This window comes from Desmodus rotundus, chromosome 11, assembly GCF_022682495.2.
Source record: "Desmodus rotundus isolate HL8 chromosome 11, HLdesRot8A.1, whole genome shotgun sequence".
Taxonomy (NCBI): domain Eukaryota; kingdom Metazoa; phylum Chordata; class Mammalia; order Chiroptera; family Phyllostomidae; genus Desmodus; species Desmodus rotundus.
Genome location: NC_071397.1, coordinates 60,264,357 through 60,289,607, shown reverse-complemented (window position 1 = coordinate 60,289,607; position 25,251 = coordinate 60,264,357). Strand labels below are relative to the sequence as shown.

At 38.7% G+C, this 25,251-nt stretch overlaps 1 protein-coding gene and 1 pseudogene across 2 annotated transcripts in view; one reads left to right on the top strand and one right to left on the bottom strand.

The window, feature by feature from the left end:
- PDSS2 (decaprenyl diphosphate synthase subunit 2) overlaps positions 1-25,251 on the top strand; it is a 241,908-nt gene that overhangs the window by 181,738 nt on the left and 34,919 nt on the right. For both annotated transcript variants that reach the window (XM_024551782.4, XM_045188650.3), the window contains exons 5-6: positions 10,500-10,673; positions 11,653-11,784. In XM_024551782.4, the coding sequence (XP_024407550.2) occupies positions 10,500-10,673; positions 11,653-11,784 (306 nt within the window). The remainder of the gene's footprint in view (positions 1-10,499; positions 10,674-11,652; positions 11,785-25,251) is intronic.
- Positions 6,499-7,455, bottom strand: LOC112297179 (protein SPO16 homolog pseudogene; annotated as a pseudogene).

Below are 25,251 nucleotides of genomic sequence, written 5' to 3'. Positions count from 1 at the left end.
CCCACCAGCCACCATTGTGCCTCATCCCTGCTCACCTAGAATATAGCATTTCACCCCTTAATGGATCTTCTAGTTGCTGCCCCTCCAGTCTAAACCATCTCTGGAGCAATCCATCTAAATTGTACATGTAATCATATTTCCTGCTGAAAAGAGTTTCCTGGTACCTAAATAAGATCCACACCTCTGGACCTCTTAACCTGATTATCTTTCTTCACCTACCTATCCAACTGTGTGCTTCAACAATATGGAACTAATATTGATGCCCCAGAGTCATCCCCTGCCTTATCTTTCTGGCTAATTTCAGTTTATCATTAAAAAACAAACTCAGCTAACCACCCTGCCCCTACAATGGAAGCCTTCTTTAACCTATTCACTCCCTTCTTTGTAGTGTAAGTATAACTTTCTTTTCACATACCAAACTACTTTCTAACTATTTACTGTGTTTCTCTCCTGCTGAACTTCTACTAAAGGACAAGGATTAATGTCTAATTAATGCCTAATTATAAGGAGTAATTAGGAATTACTCCTAGACCTGTCAACAACGCCTGGCATGTCGTAAGCATGCACACACACAAATCAATTGAATGGATCTGCTTTTATATGGCATGTCAAGCTCCAGCATACACAGCATTTCACAGCAAGCCAAGTTTCCCTTTGGTGCTGTCTAGTTTGCTCATCTCAAAGAATTAGCATTCCCTTCTGCTCTGCTGTAAAACCCATCTGAAGACTGTCTGCTGCCCTCTAGCTGTTGAACGCTTCCCCCAGCCCAAGGATACCCCTGCTGAAGGATTTGTGCTGTAAAATAGTGTTCCCTTCTTCAGCCTGACCCCTCTTCAGCATGATCGTCTCCCGTACATCTCAGTGAGAACTGACTAGTGGGGGGATGCCAGCTGGCCCTAGACCAAAGAATTCCTGATTTTTAAATTCCCTGGGAACCTTACTCTCTAATTGTTGAGTAAAATTTTAACAGCTTTATGTATTGTATAGAAGCACTTTTAAAAACAGACTTTAGCCTTCGCCAGTGTGGCCTTGTTAGCGCATCATCCTGTAACTCAGTTGCAGTTCACCTCTGATCAGGACACATACCTGGGTTGAGAGTTCCGCCCCGGTCTAGGCGCATACGGAGGCAACCAATTGATGCTTCTATTGCACATCGATGTTTCCCTTTGTCCCTTCCTTTCTCTCTAAAAAACAATGAAAAATATCCTCAGGTGAGGATCATTTTAAAAATGAAAAAGAAACTTAAGTTATGTACATGTTTCAAATCTTACCAGTTTCTTTTCCTTGATTTACATAGATGTAAAGTTTCCAGATAACTACTTTACTATTTCAGATGTGATTGGATTATAAATCAGACCAAATTATTTCATCGTAATATCCTTTTTTCCCTTTCTTAGGATTCCTGAAAAAATATTTATGCTATCTACTATATGTAATCTCGTTACTTACATACTCTAGACTTGGATCTCTTCAGTTCAACTCTTGGATATTATTAAAGACTGAATTTACAGGTTTAAAATGCTTTTTGATACATAGATGAAATGTATCATTTACTCTTAAATACAACCTACTTTTTAAACTGTAAAAGATATTTTGCATGTATTTCTATTATATATTAAGCAAAGCAGAATCCAATTGCTGTACCTCTGAGACCCATCTCTGCCACTTACTAATGTCCAATCTTAGTCAAAAGACTTTCTTTAAATCTCCTTACCTATTAAGTGGGAATAATGATAATTGAATTTTTTGAGAGCTAATATAGTAATGAATATGAAAGTATCATTATATAGTTAGCTCCCAGGAAATATTAGATTCTATTCTCCCCCTTGCTTCCTTCTTATCCCTAAATTTAGAAAGGTTTTATTGAAAATTTCTTGAGCTTGACTGTAAAAAAAAAATAAGGCCAGCAAGCTGTTTTGGCTCTTGTTTAGCTTCTCAAAATAGCTGAAAAAGGGCAACTCAAAGCAAATATTTAAAATGGTCTAATGTGTTGGCCCTGGCCGGACAGCTTAGTTGGTTGGAGCATTATCCCAATATGCTGAGGTTGAGGGTTTGATCCCCAGTCAGGGAATAAATAAGTGAAACAACAAGTCATCAATGTTTCTTTCTCTCTCTCTTTCTCTCTGCACTGCCCCCTGCCCCCGCCACCATCCTCCCTCCCTCTTTTTCTCTAAAACCATTAAGTAAAAAAATTTAAATGCTCTAATGTGGTATTAAAGAGATCCGGTCTCTTACCAAACTCAAATTTATGCTGTATTTAATAAAAATAGGGACTCAGAGTAGGAATCTGTAGTAGGAAGTATGAGAACAGGAAATATTTGCATACTTTCTCTAAAGTACTCTTAATTCAACAGATAGTCAATTCCTGAGTTTTTCAAATTCTTCCAATAATGTCAAAGGTAGAAGTTTGGCTTGGCAGGTTCTAGTTGGGACTTTGACATGGTCCTGGGTCAATTAGTTGGCCTTTTTTCGGTGGCCATGGACCAGACCTTTAATCCCAAGCAGACACTTTTACAAACACACTTTAGTGTCATGTGAGTAGGTGTGTACAAATGTATTACTACTGTTCAAGAAGCAACTCAAAGTACACACGCCCAGACGTCTCAGCAGCAGAGCTGCATGTTATATGTGAGCAAAACCACCAGTGCCACAAGCTCATGCAAATGTTGTCTTGCAAGCTTTGGTATTTTCCTGTGTGTTTTTTGAATGAGCTTTACTTGAGCAAAAAGATCGTGTGACAGTAAGAGACCTAGATTTTTTAAATTAATGTACTTCTGTCTGACAGTCATTTGATAGATATGTTGGCATACATATGCCTTTCTGAAAAAAAGAGAATTCCCATCAAAAATAAATATCCACTGAATGTATCTTCCTTTTATATATAATAAATCTTCATTAAAAATTGCACATACGTAAGTTGATGCCGTAAACATATCTATATCTCCTTTATCCTGATTGCATCCGTTCATGTCACACCAATTCTTTGTATCTGCTCTTTGAAGATACTGGTTTGGATGTAGTTATCCAACCAGCTTCCTGGTATTTTTCCTCGTAATAGAGCATGCTTTCTTAATATATACATGACAAGCTGATGAAAATGAATGAAGGGACTGTTTCATTTGTAACCACTTTCACAATAATAATTTAATGTTCAGAGTATAAAATTTCTGATTAACTTAGGAACATAATTATTAATTTATGACCTGATTAACTTATGGTAGCAGATTTCAAGGGACTATAAATTAATTGTTTCTTGGGTATCTGGATTTTTTCATTTTTTTCCAATGAACGTGTATTGCATAATTGAAAATGTAGTAATGATGAATAATAAAATGTCTTCATCAAAATAAGGAAAATATAATGAACAAAACTAATCTTTGATCATTGGATATCCTGCAAGAATTATTCTGAAATAGAACCGTTGGCAGCAAAATGGCACCAGAATGTTACCGGCAACTGGAATCAGTTCAGCAACCTCTGTATTTGAGTCCTGGCTAAAAAAGAATTCAGAGCCAAGACTCAAACTCTAAGAGAAAGTTTATTTAGAAAGGCACAGAGGGCCCCGTGCGGCTCAGTGGATTGAGTGCCGGCCTATGAATCAAAGGGTCGCCGGTTTGAGTCCAGGTCAGGGCACATCCCTGGGTTGCAGGCCATGTGTCCCCAGTAGGGGGCACACGAGAGGCAACCACACATTAATGTTCCTCTCCTCTCTTTCCCTTCCCCTTTCTCTAAAAATAAATTTAAAAATCTTTTTAAAAAAAGAAAGGCACAGAAGTGGAAGAAGTGAGCTGTAGAAGAAGTGGGCTCACAAAACAAGTCACAGAGGCACAAGAAGGGCCTTTGGAGTGTAGGAGAAAAAGGCAAAGAAAACACACCTCAGGGAGAGGGGTGGGGAAAGGGGAAGGAGTGCTCCGCAGAGAGAGCCAGCCCATTGGATCCTCCCTCCTGAAGGCTTTTCATCTGCTCTCCAAAGGTAGGGAATTTCAGGGAAGGTCCCAGGGGAGGATCTCAATGGAATATTCTTCAGCTTTTCAGGTGTGTCCTCTCAGGTTCGTGGTCTCCACTAGATCGATCGGTACCAGAGTCACCACAGCTGGTCCTGCTGTCAGCCATGGCATCGCTTGTCTGGTTTTGCTGCTTTTCTGGGCCTGGAGCTAAAACACAACTGCAGCCTAGATGTCATCCCTAAGGGTTAATGCTTAAGGGAGTGGTCATGCAAGGGCCTGCCTGGGAGTCGCATGAGGCCACTCTTCAGCCCCCTTGTTCCTTCTGCAAGGCGGTTTACCACATGACTAGTGACATGCCAGGGGAGGGGAAGTCAAGGAAGGGTCTGAATCACATGACCGACAATATGAAAGGTCAGTGGGGCATGGCCAACGATTTGCTAGGAAAGGAAAGGTCACCCTGGGGGTGAGGTCCTTGTTTTCCCACTTTTACCTGTCGCTAGGAACCTGGGGCTTTCCACTCTGAGGACATTCTGTACTTGGCCCATCGTCATTTCTCTGCTCATGCCTGCCTGCCACAGAACTATGTTGATTTATCTATGTGATATATTTATATCCACATACAAAGATATGGATACAGATATACATATATGCATGCTATTCCTGAACGGTGAGCTTCTTGAGGACAGAGAAACGGACCTACAGTAGAACCTAAATAAATGTGTGTTGTCTGATTAAAGGAGGGCAGTATTCAAACCACAAAAAGTTGACCGAGAGTCATATAAATGTTTTTAAATGTTATTTTAAGCATTTGAGACTAAGAAATGTAAAATTATACCCATTACCTTTTTTCTTTTTGAACAACTTTATTGAGATATATTTGACATCATAACCCATTTTAACCATACAATTTAATGATTTTCAGTGACTTTATTGAGTGATACAATCATCACCATAAATCAATTTTAGAACATTTCAAACATGCCCCCATAAGGTCCCTCATGGCTGTTTTTAGTTCCCGCCCCCAGCCCAAGCAACCACTAATCTGCAGCTCAGGTAAATGCAGCGTACAATGTGTGGTCTTCTGTGGCTGGCTCATCTCACTCAGCTTAATATTTTTGAGGTTCATCTGTGGCATAGCATGTGTCAGCAATCCCTTCCTTTTTATTGCTGAGTAGCATTCCATTGTATAGATACATCTATTCATTAGTTCTAAAAATTTTTGAAGAAAATGTAACTATTTAATAAATGCAATAGGTAAACACAGCCTATTCATTTTAGCAAACTTGTGTTGAAAATTAAAGATGGCCTAAGAAGTGAAAAATACAAAGGTGACTAAAACCCATATCCAGAGCTCAAGGAAACAGACAAATAAGAAATCATACTATTCAGAGAGAATTAAGTGCTATGTTGAAATATAAGATAATGTTAGTCTAAAGAGGAAAGTATTCGTAGGAGTATTTGAGAATGCTGCTCAAATAATTGATATTTGAATGGGATATCTTCAATTTAGTGGGCAGAGAATGGGGTAATATGATATTTCCTTTGAAAGAAATGGTATTTTTAAATTCACACAGGTGTGAAAATACATTTTTTCTTTCAAGAATCTACAAATTGCCCTGGCTGGTGTGGCTCAGTGGATTAAGTGCCAGGCTGCGAGCCAAAGGGTCGCTGGTTCAATTCCCAGTCAGGGCACGTGCCTGGGTTGCAGGCTAGGCCCCCAATAGGGGGTGCATGAGAGGCAACCACACATCAATGTTTCTCTCCCTTTCTTCCTCCCTTCTCCTCTCTCTAAAAATAAATAAGTAAAATCTTTTTTAAAAGAAGAATCTGCAAATTGTCCAGTGTTGCTGAAATGCCGGCCTCAAGAGGGTATGTGGGGTAGGAGATGGAAGAGTATTACTTGGTATCAAAAAGGAGGGCCTTGAATGCTGTCCTATAGAGTTCACCTTGATTCTGTGGGCAGGAGGAAGGCATTCAAGGAGAATTATTTCAGTCCTTTATTATGTCAGATTTAAGAAGGAGAGAGAAAGGTGGAAGGGAAAGAGAAAGACACCAAAAAAAAGAAAAGATTCAGCAAGTATTTATTGTATACGTAATGCATTCTATTGAGTGCTGATAATTCAGCAGAGGGCAAAACGAAGTCCTTGCTTTCATGGTGCTAACATTCTAGTGAAGAGGGCAAACTACAAACCATTAAACAATCAGGGGTCCGGAGTATCAAGGAAAAAAAATATTTAAACAGGGTAAAGAGAGGGGAAGTGATGGGGAGGGATGTGGAGTGGAAATGTGGTTATGGATCTAAAAACAGTGAGGAATCGAGCCGTGCAAACATCTGGGGAAGAAAGTGTGCGATGGGGCACTAGCCAGTGCAGAGGCCCCATCCAGGACCCAAGGAGGACGACGCCCAGAGCGTCTGAGAAACAGCACGAAGGCTCCAGCTGGCTTGTGGGGTTTTACTTTTTCACTTTTAATTCTATATATTTTATCATTTTAAATTTTTTTAATCTTTAAAGCAAGTACATATTTGAACATTAATATTCAACTGGTCTAATTATTTTCTTCCTAAAGAACATTTATAATTGATACTGTAATTTGGGTTAAATGGATCATTCAGTTTCATCTTTTGAAGTGTTTTCCAAAGAGGACTTTGCTCAATGATGTAAGTTTTAGTTGTTATCATTGTGTAGCAGACACGACCTACATGTGGTTTAGGGGTGATCTTAGCTATAGTGCACAGAAGATTAGTAGCATTTACTGTGTGGTGTAGTGGAAGTATCCCTAAGTTGCTATCCAGGAACCTCTGCTGAATCCCGAACATTAGTTTCCATTCCTTGGGCCCATGGAGGGCAGCAGACAGAAACATAAAAACTATTTTGGTGAATGTTAATAAAGTTCCCAGTTTTGGCTAGAAATATTTCTTTAGCTGATATAAGGCATTCTTTAGCATCCATCAATAAAAATGTAACTGCAGTAAGAGAAAATATAATTGATCCATTTTCCACTGAATCTGAATACCACACCTTGTGGCCTCAATTTGGGGGGGCAATTGTAACTTCACAGCTCTTAGGAGATGAGCTAATAATAAGGGTAGTTGTCCTGGCTTGTGTTTTTAAATGATCAGCCTCGCAGCTGGGTGAACACTAGACTATAACCTTGTATGTACTTCACTTCACGTGTGTGGGCTTATATGTAGGAATAATTCCTAGGAGCAGGATTGCTGGGTCACAGGACAAATACATTTCTAATTTTGATAGCTATTGGGAAATTTCTACCCATCCTCCACAGCTACCAGCCATGTTTGAGAGGCCTGTTTCTTTAAAGCACGAAGAGTGAAGCTTCGGGGAGGTGGACATTTTGCTCATTGGTCAGGAGCCCCCAAATCAGATTGGTGGTGTTACATCCTTCTGGACACTCTTACTACCTATTCCCCTCTGCTTTCTAGTTCCCACCCTTATTCCATGGCTTGTCACCCCATCCTTCACCTTACCCTGCACGTTTTCTTCACCATGGTTTTTCCATCTATTCTTGTTTGTTTTGCATGTGAACTTTTCAATCAGCTTGCCTGGTTGGGTGACGAAGTTAGTTTTATTGGACTAACTATGAGGTTGGATCTTACTATCTTTAAACATAATGTCTTTATATTCATTCCAGTTACTTTTGTTCCTTCATTAGTATTTTAACATTTTCTTCATATCAATTCTGAACATTTCTAAGTTTATTCCCAGATTTTTAATCCTTCTTTTCATAGATGGAATAGAAGAAAAGACCCTATTATATTTTATATGCTGCTACCTACTGAATTATCTTCTTGTTTGTAGTAGTTTTTTAGTTGAGTCTCTTGTTATTTCCCAATATACAGTTATACTGGCTTCAAGTAGTGATAAACTCCTTCTAATTTTTATACATTTGTCCTTTTGTGCCTCTTCTGTTACATTGTTATAGGCAGTGGTATTGTGCACATCCCTGCCTTATTCCTGATTTTAGGAAGGAAGGCTCATGTGTCCCCTAAAGTGTTTGCTGAGGTTGGTGTGCGCATGTCTCTGCACGCATGCACACACGCACACGCAGCGTGTTAACAAGAATCACAGCTGCTCCTACTTTCTTCAGCATTGTTTCCTTATCAAGAATAGGGGTTGAATTTGTCAAATGCTTCTTTAGTAATATGGAGAGATAATATGATTTTTATCTTAGGTTTATTAGTATAATATATTAACTTTGTGCATCCTAAAATACATAATCAGATTTCAGAAACACAATGTTTTTATTAGGTATAAAAATATTTATACCTAATGTTTTGTAAAGGAGGGCTTAATTTTATGCACTTCTTCTCTTCTGTGTAACTTGTCATTATTTTACAATGCTGTGTTGCATGTCTGCAACTGTTGTCATAAGTGGAACTCTGTTTTTGTTTAAAGGTTTAATAAAATTAAGTTGAGAATTTGATCTGACCAATGGGCTGAAGATTCCCTTCAGCATGGTGAAAGAGGTCAGAAGGCTAAATCTGAGCCGACATTTTAATGATTCCTTTTAAAGTTGTCTTACTATTTTTTATTTTGTCCTCAACTAATGGTGAAAGAAAGATTATGGTATGTACATCAGAAAGTAAAGTGTTTTGTCAGGACACATCATAATTAAAATGCCAAAGGTTAAAGATAATGAGAGAATCTTAAAAGCAGCAAAAGAAAAGCAGAGAGTTACCTACAAAGGAGTTCCCATAAGACTATCAGCTGATTTCTCAAAAGAAACTTTGCATGGTAGAAAGGACTGGCAAGAAGTATTCAAAGTCATGAAAAGCAAGGACCTACAACCTAGATTACTACTCTATTCAGCAAAGCTATCATTTAGAATGGAAGGGCAGATAAAGTGCTTCCCTGAGAAGGTAAAGCTAAAGGAGTTCATCATCACCAAATCCTTTTTATATGAAATGCTAAAAGGATTTATTTAAGAAAAAGAAGAAGGTAAAAAATATGAACATTATTAAAATGACAACAAACTCACAATTATCTAAAAAATAAAAACAAACTAAGCAAACAACTAGATAAGGAACAGAATCACAGAAATGGAGATCACATGGAGTGTTATCAGCGGGGAGGGGAAAGGGGGAGAATGGGGGAAAGGTGCAGGGAATAAGAAGCATAGTTGGTAGGTACAAAATAGACAGGGGGTTGTTAAGAATACTATAGGAAATGGAGAAGCCAAAGAACTTATATGCACCATCCATGAACATGAACTAAGGAGGGCATTGTTGGAGGGAAGGGGGGGTACCAGGTAGAGGGGGTCAAAGGGGAAAAATTGGGACTATAATAGCATAATCAATAAAGGTTACTTAAAAAGAAAAAAAAAAAGAAAGTGTTTTGGTTAATTAGTCCTTCTCCGTGGATTCTAGTTAAAGGTTTCAAAGAAATATCATAAAATGAACATTGTTTCATATATTTACTTCATCACTCTTGTCCTCAGAGTAGAGCAGAGCTGTCCAATAGGCTGGCCACTAGCTCCTGTCCTGCTGAGTACTTGGAATATGCTAGTGATGTGCTATAAGTATCAAATACACACTGATTTTGAAAAGCTACTATAAAAAATAGAAAATATCTCATTCATAATTTTACATTAATTATTTATAGAAATAATATTTTGGATATATTGGGATAGATAAAATATGGCACTAAGATTAATTTCACCTTATTCCACTTTTTCAAAGTTGCTCCTAGCAAGTTTAAATTGCATACATGGCTTACATTATATTTTTATTGGACGTCACTTGTGTAGAGTCAGGAAGTATGTGTATACTTACACACACTACAGTGATTTTCATAATCTAAAAAGGATGAAATTAAATAAGCTACAATTGCATCCTCCTTTATCACCTTGTTTCTTCTTGTGGGAATAAAGTTTGGTGAGTAATCTAATCATACTCCATTATAGTGGTTTGCCTCCTCTCTGATTTTCCTATTTAACTGTTTACAAAGGAACACAGTTCCTTCATTATGCCTTTGACATTTTCACATAAGTTAAAGGCAACAGGATTCTTCTATTTTAGAATATAGCACTTAAGAACTGTTATGAATAAGAAAGGAAGTTAGACATCCACATTTCTAATTTTGCTTTGTTCTATAAATATATTTTCATAGAAGTTCCCTAGATGAAAATAAAATTTGCTTTAGCATTTTTAAAAAATTTTTCCCCCTTAGCCTAAGAAAAGGCAGTTCTGACCTGCTTAGTTCTCTTTAGGTAGGTTCAGTGTCTCTTAGTCCTGTCTTGTTGCAATAACCTGAGTGTTTGGTACATTTTAACTCTTTACTCTTGTTCTTCAAAAACCAAAACAGCCCTGGCTGGTGTGGCTCAGTGGATTGAGCGCCGGCCTGTGAACCAAAGGTCTGCTGGTTCAATTCCCAGTCAGGGCACATGCCAGGGTTGTGGACCAGGTCAGGTCCCCAGTAGGGGGTTCATGAGAGGCCACCACACATTGATGTTTCTCTCCCTTTAAAAACAACAACAACAACAACAAATTACTCACATTGCCTTTTTGTTCTTGACTTTCGTTGCATTGTTTAGGAAGACTACATCACAAATGACATTGGAATATCGACTTGGAAGGAGCAGACTTTCCTCTCCCATGGTGCCTTATTAGCAAAGAGCTGCCAGGCGGCAATGGAATTAGCGAAGCATGACGCTGAGGTTCAGGACATGGCATTTCAGTATGGGAAGCACATGGCCATGAGTCATAAGGTATTTGCACACCCTTTCTCCTGTTCAGTTCTTAAATAGCTAAAATGATGCATAAGAAACGTTTGGCCACTTAATAATCTTTTATGTTTAAAAAAATGTTTATTGTGTATTTAAAATCTATAGACAGTGGTTGTCTATAGATAAACAGTATGATTGGTGAATACTGTGTAACTCTGATAGAGGGCTACAGCTTACTTTAACTATATTTGTGATATCTGTCTTTTCTTACCACCTGAAAGGGTTCTTGAAAGAACTCTTGCAATTATTAAATAACATCTGATGTTGCCACTCATAGAATGGAAGAATATTTTAATTTTTGTTACCATTCCCTTATAGTTCCTCACGTAAAACAAATTGTGGAAAGTTGATAAAATTTGGAAATATACTGAGTAAAATTGAAAGCTTTAATTCTAATAACTGATTCTTTTGAATGAGCATATTAAAATATAAAATATCCCAAGATTAACTGTTGTATTGTTATCTCTATGTATATGTAATTGTAAAATCCCATTATGTGTGTATGTATGTATGTATGTATGTATATGTATTTATATACACATATTTGTGTACGTATATATATACACATACCTTAGGTGTTACCTTAATAACTCATAAGAGGGGGAAATATATACATATTTATGTAATATCTCTAGGTGATTTTTTTTACATATTAAATCTTAGGTTAGTTTATTAAGCAACTACATTTATTACATCTTTTTGTAAATCATTACCTTAAATTTAAAGTAAAATAAAGGCTTCTGCCAAATAAAAAGGAATGTGTTAGGGGAAAATGATTTTAAAGAATTTTAAAGATTATTGTTAATTATATAAATTGTTAGTTGGCTTATTAAAGTACATCTGAAACCTGTATTCCTTAAGCTTCACTTTTCACTATATTATCTAGTGCTTTCTGTATATGACTAAAACATACTAGTATATATGCATTTCCTAATTTAACTCTTCTGACTACATCTTCTAGATAAATTCTGATCTCCAGCCTTTTATTAAAGAAAAGACCAGTGACTCCACGACTTTTAACCTGAACTCAGCTCCTGTAGTCTTACATCAGGAGTTTCTTGGAAGAGATTCGTGGATTAAGCAGATTGGAGAGGTAAATGAAATTACTCCTATTTTAGGTACCAATAGCATTAGTTGATTTTAGAACATAATTTGTATTTGATGATGATCTAAGATATCAGCCATATATATAGATCAGCCATGTTCAAGATTATTCATATAAGAGGTAAAAGTCTTACTTTGTAAACTACATTTTAAGATGTAAAATTTTAGCTAAAAGTTAGAAACTGTGAACCTCCAGTCAACATGGAGGAGTAGGTAGACACACTTCACCTACTTGCACAAACATAGAAAAAATTATAACCAGATCTCAAAAATAATAACACCCAGAACCTTCAGAAAATTGAGATGTCTGGAAGTCCAACAACCAAGAATTTAAAGACACATTTAGGCAGACAGGTAGGAAGGATGGAGTTACGGAGATGGGTGGAGAGGCGGTACAGTGCCAAAAGGTGGCAGTGGCAGTGGCTGAATGGATGGGAGGGTTACCTTTGGAAGCACACGATCCCAGTTCCAGGCCAGACCACGCAGCCCAGGGTTCCAGTACCAAGAAGACAGATCCTCATTACTTCTGGCTGTAAAAACCAGCAAGGGTTGGGGCGGTGGAAGAACTGCTGGATTTTTGCAACTTGAAGGGCCAGCATGGTATTAGAACCTACACAAACCCACCCACCCTGGGATTCAACACCAGGACAGCAGCTGATAGGGCACTGGTGGCACATGGGAAGGGGATGAAGTGACTGGAAACGAGGCGAGCTGCAGGCGAACTGCCAGAAGCCAGGCAGCAGCATTGTCCCCTCTTGGAACCCTCCCCACACAGCTGCAAAGCAGTGAAGCAGGTTGCCCCACCCTGGCAATTACCTTAGGCTCCTCCCCACTCAACTTACAGGTGCCTTTTCTACAAAGGCCATGCTACTACAACAGAGAATAAAAGCAGCTCTACCTAATACACGGGAGGCTGCTAAATTGAGGAGACAAAGAAAAAAGGCCCGAATGAAAGAACAGAAAAAGAACCAAGTGAAATGGAGATAGCCAACCTATCAGATACACAGCTCAAAAAGCTGGTTATCAGGAAGCTCAGAGAATTCCTTGAGTATAGCAAAATAACAAAGAAAGAAATGAAGGTCACACTAAGTGAAGTAAAGAATAAGCCACAGGAAACCAACACAGAAAGGAAGGAAGCTGGGATACAAACCAATGATTTGGAACATAAGGAAGAGATGAACATTCAGCCAGAACAAACATAAGAAACAAGAATTTGAAAAAATGAGGATAGGCTGAGGAACTTCTGGGACATCTCCAAACGTGCCAACATCTGAATCATAGGGGTGCCAGAAGGAGAAGAGAAAGAGCAAGAAATTAAAAACTTATTTGAAAAAATAGTGAAAGAAAACTTCCCTAATTTGGAGAAGAAAATAAACATACAAGTCCAGGAAGCACAGAGAGTCCCAAACCAATTGGACCCAGAGAGGCACACACAAAGATACAGCATAATTAAAATGCTAAAGGTTAAAGATAAAGAGAGAATCATAACAACATCAAGAGAAAAGCAGTTCATTACCTACAAAGGAGTTCTCATAAGACTGTCAGCTGATTTCTCTAAAGAAACTTTGCAAGCAAGAAGGGACTGTCAAGAAGTATTCAGTGTCATGAAAAGCAAGGACCTACAACCTAGATTATTCCATCTAATGACAGCAAAGCTATCATTTAGAATGGAAGGGCAGATAAAGTGCTTCCCAGAGAAGGTAAAGCTAAAGTAGTTCATCACCACCAAGGCATTATTACAGGAAATGTTAAAGGGACTTATTTAAGAAAAAGGAGATCAAAACTATGAATATTAAATAATGGTGCTATGAATAGGCAACAAATTCACAACTATCAACAACTGAACCTAAGAACAAACTAAGCAAACAATTAGAACACGAACACAATCATAGATATGGAGATCATTTGGAGGGTTATCAGCAGGGAGGAGGAGGGAGAGAATGGGGAAATGGTGCAGGGATTAAGAAGCATAATTGATAGGAACAAAATGGACAAGGAGAAGTTACAAATAGCATAGGAAATGGAGAAGCCAGACCCATGGGCTCGAACTAAAGGGTGAGGATTGCTGGAGGGAAGGAGGTACCAGGCAGAGAGTGTCAAAGGGGGAAAAAATTGGGACAACTGTAATAGCATAATCAATAAAATATACTTTAAAAAAGGTTAGAAACTGCAGTACTGTGTTTTGTTATTATATGACTTCTTCGAATACTGCAACACAAATCTAGTAGCTATGGTGCATACTAATTAACTCGTGATTTTTTTTCCTAAAGGCTTTCAAAAATTGGGCTATGATAATAGCACCACCCTTTAACTGACAGCAGTTTCCCCTCTGTAAACTAGCTCAAGCTGCAGAATTCCAGGTCTGTCTATCAGCTCATTGGTTTATATTTTAACGACTAGAACAGAAACAGATCACAGAAATGGAGATCACAAGGAGTGTTATCAGTGGGAAGGGGAAAGAGGGAGAATGGGAGAAAGGCACAGGGACTAAGAAGCATAGTTGGTAGGTACAAAATAGACAGGGGGATGTTAAGAATACTATAGGAAACGGAGAAATCGAAGAAATTATATATAAAACCTATGGACATGAAATAATGGTGGGGAGGTGGGAGAGGAGAGGGGCAATGCTGGAGGGTGAGGAGTGCAGGGCAGAGGGGGGAGAAAAGGGAGAAAAAATTTGACAACTGCAATAGCATAATCAAAAAAAGTACTTAAAAAATAAACTTGGATTCTGAGTACTCAAGTTCTGAGGCCTTATCGTAGGAGGAAAACAACATGGTTAAATGGGAGGGGTACAAGGGCTTCAACTGACTAAATTTCCCACTTTTGGAGGCAGGAGGCAGTTGTTGGTGACAAAAGGAAACTTTTTAGAGTTTTGTATCCAGAAACTCTGGTACAAAGGTTCTTGCCCTTTTACCCACAGCTTCATGGAATTTATTTAGCTTCATGGTTCTGACACTGAATTGAACTGAGACTGACATGGGGATCCAGGCACAGCTGAGGGTGAGGGCAGCCACTGCGCTTAAAGCAGGGAGATCCTCAGTGACAGTCTGTACTCCAAAAGATAAGACTTTTGCTCTTCTACCCCTCCTCCCTTATTGGCTCTCAAAATGCAATCAGCCATCTTAAAATCCCTCATACTCACCAGGTAGACAACAACAGGATCCCTTTCTGGGGAAACTCAAACCCAGGCAAAAAGACCTGCAAGTGTGGATGTGTGAGGCTCCCCCAGTGCGCATGCCTTGTTCCTGACCAGCCCTCCAGCAGGGAGGCCCACCGGTTGGCAAGCCTCAAAGTGTCCCAGCTCAGCGCGACAGGGAGTAGAGGGCCACTGGGCATTTGGCTGAAGCCTCTGCCGTGAAAGAATGGGTCAAAAGCAAACTGATTAAGAGGGAACTTAGAAGAAACAGAGGCAGTGCAACAACAAAAAAAGACACTTTTCAAAAGCACTGTAATAAATATACTCAGGGAGATAAGGTGTTAAATCCATGAAATAAGAGCAGGTGATGTATTTATAAAGTGACAATCCAGGAATTACAAATCAGAATTATAAAATATAAAAATATGAAAGCGGAATTTTTTTAAATGGAAGATATAAATGAGAAAATGTCCTAGGAATTTGTATGAAAGATAATAGAAGAGATAAGAAAATTAGAAGACCAATTCAAAAGATCCTATATCTATTATGAATCCCAGAAAGAGAATAATAAAATGCAGGTGAGAAAATTAACAATGAATTTTTTAAATGAAAAGAAAAATTCTAAGAATTGAAAAATATAAGAATTGAGTCTCCAGGTAGAAATGGTGCCCTAAATAATGAACTTTAAAAGACCCACACAAAGCCCTGGCCAGTGTGGCTCCATTGGTTGGGTGTTGTCCTACAAACCTAAAGGTCGCTAGTTCGATTCCAGGTCAGGGCACATGCCTGGGTTGCAGGCTTGGTTCCCAGTCAGGGCGCATACAGAACGTGGCTGATTGATATTTCTCTCTCACATCAATGTTTCACTCCCTCTCGTTCTCCTTCCCCTCCCCTCTCTCCTAAATCAAAAATAAAAAATAAAATTTAAAAAGACCCACACCAAATCACATCATGATCAAATTTTGAAACAATGGGGATAAAGAAGAGATCCTAATACTTACAAAAAGAAAAAGAAAACCCTGCCTGCAAAGGATCAGGAATCAGAATAAGCTTAGTAGTGACAATGAAAGTTTCAAGACAATGGAATTTACTTCCACATTTCAAGAGAAAATAGTTTCAACTTAGAATTTTATGCCAGTCGTGTTATCAAGTGTAATGTTAAATAAAGACAATTTAAAACAGATGAATAAGGTTTCAAAAAAACTTACCTTCCAAGCATCTTTTTTCAAAGAGCAAGTGAAGTATTCTATCAAGGCAGGAGAGGAACCAAGAAAAAGAAAGACAGGGAACTTAGGAAATAGGAGATCAGACAGAGGTGTAAGGTAATGGGAATTCCTAGGACAATGTGAAGGGAAGAATAATAAACTACAACAGTATTGCCAGCGATAAGAGACCATGTGCCAAGAACTGTTCTAATGAGAAACGCGGGGCACAGAGACATTAACTGACTTGTGCACAGCGAGCCCATGGCAGAGCCAGGTTTCAAACCCAGGCAGCCTAGCTGCAGGGCCCACGTCTTTCACTAACACACTACACTGTTTCTCATCCAAGCAAATCCTAGGCTGATGGCTATGCACCCAGTCTAGGTTGGGACAAGAGGACAGAGATCTCCAGAACTATCTCCAAGGGAAAAAATGGTACTGATGACCACCTAATGTACTTGACTGTACTGAGAATTTAGGGACAAATTAATGATAGGCGCATAGAAAAGTGAGTGTTCCTGTTACCATTACTGCAAAACAAATTGCCTCAAGACTTAACTGCTTCAAATCATCACTTTAATATTTTCATGGATTCTGTGGGTCAGGAATTTGGACAATGCACAGAGGGGATGATGACTGCTCCATGGCTTCCGGGGCCTCAGCTGGAAAGGCCCAGTAGCTGGAAGTGACACAGTAATGCTGGGTCCTGGAATCATTTGGAGGCTTCACTCACACCTGGCACCTGGGCTGGGTTTCCAAGAAAACCAGGCTGCTGCTCACACATGGCCCCTCCATGTAGCTGGCTCTGTCACGGCGTGGCAGCGTCAGAGTAGGCAGACTTCTTACTTGCCAGATCAGAACTCCACACACAAGTGTTCCAGCCAACAAAAGAGACTGCATCATGTCTTACGACCAGCCTTCCAAGTCAAACAGTCGTTTCCATGGTCCCCTATCGAATCAAGGGAAGTACTGTAACCTCATCTATCAATGGGGAGACTTTCCAAGAATTTAGGAACCACATCGTAAAACAGCCACACTAAACATACAGGATAAAATGAGGCAGTTACTAGCTATAGTGAAAAAATTTTAATGTGTAAGAAAAGAAATGTAATCAGTACTCTATATGGCCTAGAAAATAATACTTATATAGTATAAAATGAAAATATCAAATATTAATTTAAACCAAAAAAATATAATTAATGCAGAGAGGCTAGGAAAAAAGGGTGTATTTTGGTCATGTAAGAAATGTAATTATTTGAAGAAAAATAAATGTAATTCTTTTAAAAAATTTTTTAGAAATTATTTTTTTATTTTGTTAATATATTTTATTGATTATGCTATTACAGTTGTCCCATTTTTTTTCTCCCCTTTTCCCCTCCACCATAATTCCCCCACCTTAGTTCATGTCCATGGCTCATACATGTAAGTTCTTTGGCTTCTCCATTTCCCATACTATTCTCAACCTCCCCCTGTCTATTTTGTACCTACCATTTATGCTTCTTATTCTCTGTAACTTTTCCCCCATTCTTCCCCCTCCCCACTGTTAACAATACAATTCAATTTTCTGGCAGTTCTGGTTATTTTTTGTGTTTAAATTTGTTGTTGTCCTTCTTTTGGTTGTGCGAGGAGGCACAGTGTGTCTACCTATGCCTCCATCTTGGCTGGAAGTCTGTTCTTCTTTATCAATATTGCTTTGGCTATTTGGGGTCAACTTATATTCTGTTTCTTTCATGGTAGGATCAATAGATGATATCTAAAATTTAATAATCATAGCAGAGCAATATTGGAAGATTAACAGCAGAAAAGTAGTTAGAGAGGGGGACATGGGACAGACAGGGTCTGCAGAGTGCTGCGATGTTTTGTTAGAAGTCTCGTATTTGACTTTTTAAATAATATACATGTGTTTGGTTTTCTTTTAAAACTTTTAGCTTAAAATTTTATATGCTTTACTACAGTAGTTTAAGTTCTAGTCATTTATACCAAGAAAAATGTCGGAGATGTGGGCAGACTTACATATTAAAATGTGTAGTAAAATACTAATTCTAAAAGAGAGAAAATGAAAATGTATCCATTTCAATATAGAAAATGATTAAATGGCCCTGGCTGGTGTAGCTCAGTGGATTGAGCGGGGGCCTGTGAATCAATGGGTCACGGTTCAATTCCCAGTCAGGGTACATGCCTGGGTTGCGGGCCAGGTCCCCAGTAGGGGACAAGTGAGAGGCAACCACACCTTGATGTTTCTCTCCCTCCCTCTCCTTCCCTTCCCCTCTCTCTAAAAATAAATAAACTCCTTTAAAAAAAAAAAAAAGAAAGAAAATGATTAAATGAAGTATCATACAATGAAACATCACACAACTATTGAATGTTGTATTACTAGCCTGTATTTGTATGTTTTTCAACAGCTGAACTGAAAATATATGTACAGATGGTGTTAATAACTCTAACTGGGCTACATTAGGGTACATTGCAGGTTTACATTTTGGTTGAAAAGCTGCAGCTACAAACTCTCTCTACCAGCTATTCACATGTATGCATACACATATAAGAATAGCATAGATATGAATTTTAAAGAAGCTTCACAGAAAAGGGACATATTTAACTCTCAGTTTCTTGCAAGTATTCTACATTGTAAATGTAGACAACATGAGAGTCCAGGATTTCCTAAACAGCTGGTGAAATATTCCCAAATCATCATCCCCAACTTGATTTAGAGTCAAAGGGCTATCCTTTCCAAATCATCTATGTGTAGCCACTGACTTTATGTCCTTCTTATATCTGCATTCCTGAGTCATAAACAGGGTCGCTGATGAACAGAAGGTGAATTCATCTAAAACAAATAAATGTTAGTTTCTGTCATGCATATGGCAACATTTTTCAGATTAAAGAGTCCTAAAGAGTTTATTTTAATCATCTAATTATAATATTCATGTTTCTATAAAGCTCTAAAGATAATGATCTTGCTCTGTGAATGAGTTAGGAGGCACAATTTTTTAAGTATATTTTATTGATTATGGTATTACAGTTGTCCCATTTTTTCCTCCTCTTTATCCCCCTCTGTCCTGCACTCTCCCCCACTCCAGCATTCCTCCTCCCTAGTTCATGTCCATGGGTTTTATATATAAGTTCTTTGGATTTTCCATTTCCTGTACTATTCTTAACCTCCCCCTGTCTATTTTGTACCTACCAATTATACTTCTTATTCCCTGTATGTTTTCCCCATTCTCCCCACTCCCCCTCCGCACTGATAACCCTCCATGTGATCTCTATTTCTGTAATTCTGTTCCTGTCCTAATTATTTGCTTAGTTTGTTTTTGGTTTTGTTTTGTTTTTAGGTTCAGTTGTCAATAGTTGTGAGTTCGTTGTCATTTTACTGTTCATAGTTTTGATCTTGTTCTTAGATAAGTCCCTTTAATATTTCATGTAATAAGTGCTTGGTGATGATGAACTCCTTTACCTTATCTGGGAAGCACTTTATCTGCCCTTCCATTCTAAATGATAGCTTTGCTGGATAGAGTAATCTTGAATGTAGGTCTTTGCCTTTCATGGCAAAATATACAGGGAACCAACAGTGAAGGGAAGGAGGCCAGGACTCAAATCAATGATTTGGAACAGAAGGAAGAAATAAACACTCAACTGGAACAGAAAGAAGAAACAAGAATTCAAAAAAGTGAGGAGAGACTTAGATACCTCTGGGACAACTTTAAACATCCCAACATCCAAATCATAGGAGTGCCAGAAGGAGAAGAGGAAGAGCAAGAGATTAAAAACTTAAATGAAAAATAATGAATGAAAACTTCCCCAATCTGGTGAAGGAAATAGACTTCCAGGAAGTCCAGGAAGCTCAGAGAGTCCCAAAGAAGCTGGACCCAAGGAGGAACACAGGAAGACACGTCATAATTACATTACCCAATATTAAAGATAAGGAGAGAATCTTAGAAGCAGCAAGAGAAAAGGAGAGAGTTACCTACAAAGAAACCTTACAGGCAAGAAGGGGCTGGAAAGAAGTATTCAAAGTCATGAAAGCAGACACAGTTTTCATAACACTTGAGAGAGTGTTATGAAAACATCCCATCCTAAATCTCAAGGAGGTTCCTTATTAATCCACAAATTGGTTCTTTCTAGTTCTCTTTTTCTGATTTTTCATGAGATTAACCTCCTGTGCATTTTGCTGATCTTTTCCAGGTTTTGAATTTTGTTGCAAGATCCTTAAAGATAATAGTGAATTCACCTTTGAGTTACTCACAGTATCTGGCATAGTGACTTACTTGGAGTTGTCATTCAATTAATATTTGTCAAAAAGTATGTGTGGTGTGGTCTTTGCAGGGTGAGGTCTATTTAATGGCAGCCCTGTTTTGCTAAATAGAAAGATCTGAGTTGGTGTAGTAGAAATGGCCCATAGTGGACAGGGTTAGGAAGACCTGGATTGTAGTTTGGGCTCTGCTCACATCTGTGTAACCTGAATCACATCCTTTCACGTCTTTGTTATTGTTTTCTGTAAAATGATGGCATTTGAACTAGATTATGTCTAATGTCCCTTTCAGCTCTTAAATAAACTTAAGAAAGAGGTCTCTTAGGCAAGAGATGTATCATAAGAAAAACATTATCTCTCTTAGAAGCTTAAGACTAGTTTTGACACTGAGACAGAAAAGTCTTGCTCCCAATGATAGAAGTTACCTATGATTTTGTATTATCACACATGAAATTACTTCCCCAGTCTGTTCACACAGGTTTGTGTCCCATCTACTCTTTTGATTTCCTGCTTGGGGAAAGTGAGAATTAATGACTAGACAGGAAGGGAGGAAGAGATCACATATGCTTAGTTACCCTTCCACACCGTTGTGACGCCAGGAAGAAGAGCACCTCTGGAATTTCTCATATCGGGCCCTCCTGCCTCCTCTCCCACTCCCTCTTTCCCACCAAAATCTTAAGATTAGATAGTCTTCTTCCAGCCCACCCATAGGCACACACACCACACACACCACACCTCTTCACAACAGGTGGTTTAGGGCACCAGGCCAGACCTGAAGCAGCTAAAAAATATTTGTTGAGCAATGTCTCCATACTAAATTCGACAGGTTTCTCCCTGCCTTCATTTTAAATTTAAATTTGTAGCTACTGAAAAATAATGATCTGGGAAAAGTACTGATAGTGAATGAGTGATACACCCTAGGGAGGTGAAGTCATTACTCGATTATCATTTGATTCCTAATAAAAGAAAGTAGAATCTTTCAGAGAACCACAGAGCTCTGACTCTCTCAGGAAGTCCAGAGGCTATTGCAGGTCAGCAGCTTCATTTTTAATGATCTTTCTAGTTTTCTGCTACCATTATAAGTCACCTAAAGAAATGAGAATTATGATTATATTTTCTTGGTTATTTCTGAAAGTACTGAAATGCCACTTAGGCTTGTGACATCCTGACACTGTCATAACCAGCCATAAAATACCTTAAGTGAACTACATATTACCGACGCTAAGCTGTAACTCACTTGTCCCTAGATATCCTATATTCCTATGCAAAAGGCGAAACAAAGATTGCGAGGCAGGGCTGGTGTGCATGAACATCACACACGCATATCCGTACACAAAAGGGCCAATGCGTGTCAGAGAGGCCTCATAGATACCATGTGACATTCTTCTAATTACTTAAGTTGTTTTGAGTTATTTCAAATGGAATAATATTAATATCCTCTACCATACAGTGTGTACAGTGTGGGCATCTGAAAAGACTGTATATAAAACCATAAAGACTAGGAAATGGTTCTAGATATCACCTAAATCAAAACTTTTCTTAAGGTTTTCTGTTGCACTTAAGGAAACAAAGTGCTTCACTGCAGGATACGCAGCGGTAAATAAAGGTTGTCTAGGGCCTCTGTGAGAGGGTGTACAAGAAACACAAATATAAAGAAGACTCTAAGTGATGCCGTTTGGAGCTCAGAGGAAGGGAAGTTCATAATGAGCTGGGAGGGTCAAGAGAGGGTTTGTGGAGTAGGTGCCATGTGAGATGGTCCCTGAAGATCTTGACAGCAAAGATGGAAATGAGGAGCTGGCTTCCAAGGCAACAGAAGCCCCCGAAAAGGGATGCAGTGGGCAAGCGTGCAGTGCCTTCAAAGAAAAAAAGGTGTTACCATTTGAATGGAATCTGAAAAACATGGGGCAGTATGGGAACAGATGAAAAGTTGATCTAAAATAGTACAAAATGACTATATGTAAAGGCTTCAGTTTGAACAAAAACGTGTACGTGAATGTTCAGCATGTACAGATCAGCAATATTTACAATAGCCAAAAAGGGAAACAACCCATTGTTCGTTGGATGGTGAATGGATAAACAAAATACGCTCTATCCTTACAATTGACTGTTGTTCCGCCATAGAAAGGGGCGAAGCGCCCACACTCGCTGCCACACGACAGACGCTCTGGAACTACGTAGTGGTGATGGCGGCACAACATTGGGAATGTCTCAATGCCACTGGGTCGTATCCTTGAAAACGTTAAAATTATGAATTGTATGTTATATGAATTTTACCTCAATTTAAAGAAACACTTTGGGATGTTTGCCTGTGGAAAATGAACTTGATACAGAAGTCCTGGAGCAGATATTTAGAGTTTTTGAGCCAGATGCTGTCAAAGTCTGAAATGCGTTTTAGCGAGGTGCATCTGAGTACCTCACATAAGATGAAAGGAACAAGGAGATACTAGAGAGAAGGAGATCAGGCAGGAGGTTTGGGGGACCCTGCTAGTAAGTACAGGGGAAAAGTCCCAATTACAGTGCTGGCAACTGGAATGGGCAGGTAAGGTGGTTAGGAGTTAAACTAATTTCAGAGAGAAAATGTATAGGACCTGAAAATTGATATGTTAGGGAGAAGCTGGCAGCCGTATACTGGAGAGAGGTCGTGAGAGGCCAAAACCAGGATTTTGAACTTGGATTACAGGAAGAATTTACCATTAAGAAAAATAGAAAAGTGAAGGAGAAAAGTTTGGTGTGCTTGAGGTGTACCAGGTGGCCATTACCTTGGGACTTGGCCCCTGGAGGAAACAACCCAATTCCACTGTCAACCTGGTTTCCTTACTCATGGCTTTTCTGCGATCTGGGTGGATTTTTTTGCCTTTGGTCAACCCATGCAATTTTAAATGTCATGTCTTTTCTTGCTAAGAGAACATAGCAAGAAAAATGTTTTGCAAAGAGATGACTTTTGAACAGATTTACTATGTAGATAATACAAGCACCTCCTCTTTTTTTAATTGGGCACCACAGCCTTCTGTACCTGTCTGTTGCTTCTTCTTTTCCCAGTGAATCAAAGGAAAAGAATAGGAGAAATTTAATCCATGGACATTCACTTTTGCCTCCAGAGATTAGCTTTACCAGGTAAAAGCGATGGCAAAATCAGGTACCCAAGCAGTCCAGTCTGAATGATGTTGACTTCCTTGCAGATGCCTTCTGTGCTTTCTTATTAGCAGACAAGCATGGTCAAGATAGCCATGGCCCACGTGGTGCAGTTGGTTGGTCCCACGAAGTGAAAGATTGCCGGTTCAATTCCTGGTCAGGGCACAGGCCTGGGTTGTGAATTCGGTCTCAGGTCAGGGCATGTAGGAGAGGCAACTGATCGATGTTTTTCTCTCGCATTGATGTCTCTCTCCCTTTCTTTCTCCCTCCCTTAGCCTCTCTCTAAAAATAAATAAATAAATCTTTATTTTAAAAAAAGAATGGTCAAGATAGCAAAAAAGAGGGCTTGCCCTGTTTTTTTATGTTCTAATACCTTTCCAGCTCTATAATTGGAGAGCCTGACAACATAAGGCCTGCTTCTTCTACCATACCAAAACTCGACTGGCCACTTCAGCTGCTGAGCCAGCAGATGTAGTAGATTTCTGATTTGTGACCTTTTTAAATTTTTATACCCTGTACGCAAATCATTCTGGGATGAGGATGAATGTATCCTTCCTTCCTCTGTCCCCCCAACAAACCTCCGTTTTAAATATAAACTCAACCTCTTAATACCAATGCAAATGGACAGAGTTTATTTTCAGTAAGATGTATTTTCTTTAGAGGAACCAATGGTATTTCTGCCTGTGCCAAGGCAAAATATCTTTAAAATGTTATTTTTGCAGCCACCAATGTAATCTTTTATTCAAACAAGGATCACTGATAGATATTGGTTAAGACAGTCGAATGATTGGGTAGTAGGGAACCGAATATTCACATGGACTCAAAGCACCCTACAAATGACTTATTAAATGCATTGAACAAACTCAGTTTCACCGCTAATGACAAACAGATATTGTGTGACTCCTGATGTAATAGAGAAGTATACAGCATCATCTAGTTGTCTTGCCAAAATGTTTTAACTTTAATCATTACAAAACAATCACACAAATCCAGGATAAGGGACATTCTGCAGAGCAACTGGCCTGGACTCAAAAAATGCCAGTATTATGAAAGACAGAAAATGTAGTGGGTGTGGACTGTTGTAGATGAGTCAAGATTATGAAGCCATGGCATCCCTTAGGAATGTATGATTTTTAATCTGATCTTGGATTGGGGTAGAAACAGCTCTGAAGGACACTATTGGTTGACTTGTAATATTTGAATGTGGGTCTTATCTCAAATATCATGGGTTTGGCTTACATAGGAGAACACCGTTTTGTTCTTTGGAGATAAACGTTGAAGGGATGAGACATCGTGATGTCTGCAACTTGCTCTGCCACACTCAGCAAATGATCACCTGGACTAGAGAGAACGCAGAGATTGCACAGCACTAGCAATCGGTCAGTCCAGCTGGAGGGCAAATGGACGTTTATTATGTTCTTTCAACTAAAACGTCTGAGGGAAAGGTAGTTTTCATTGAAGGTTTCAGAAGAGAATCCTTTGTAAAAAACAAAGATTGTTTTTCTAAAATATAGCTGATAGCATTGGAGAAAAATAACATGATAAGTAAAGATGACCAGTCTCTAGCAATTTCTGGACTCCCTGCTGTGGAATATTAGTTTTCTGCTTTCAGAAAAAGCTTCCCCCATATCCAGCTTTCAAGTCCAGATAACAGTAGTTGGAAATTGGAAACAGTTCATTTATATCATCCAATCCTTCTTTGTTATCTGACTTATAAGAAAGCATTTGTTTGTT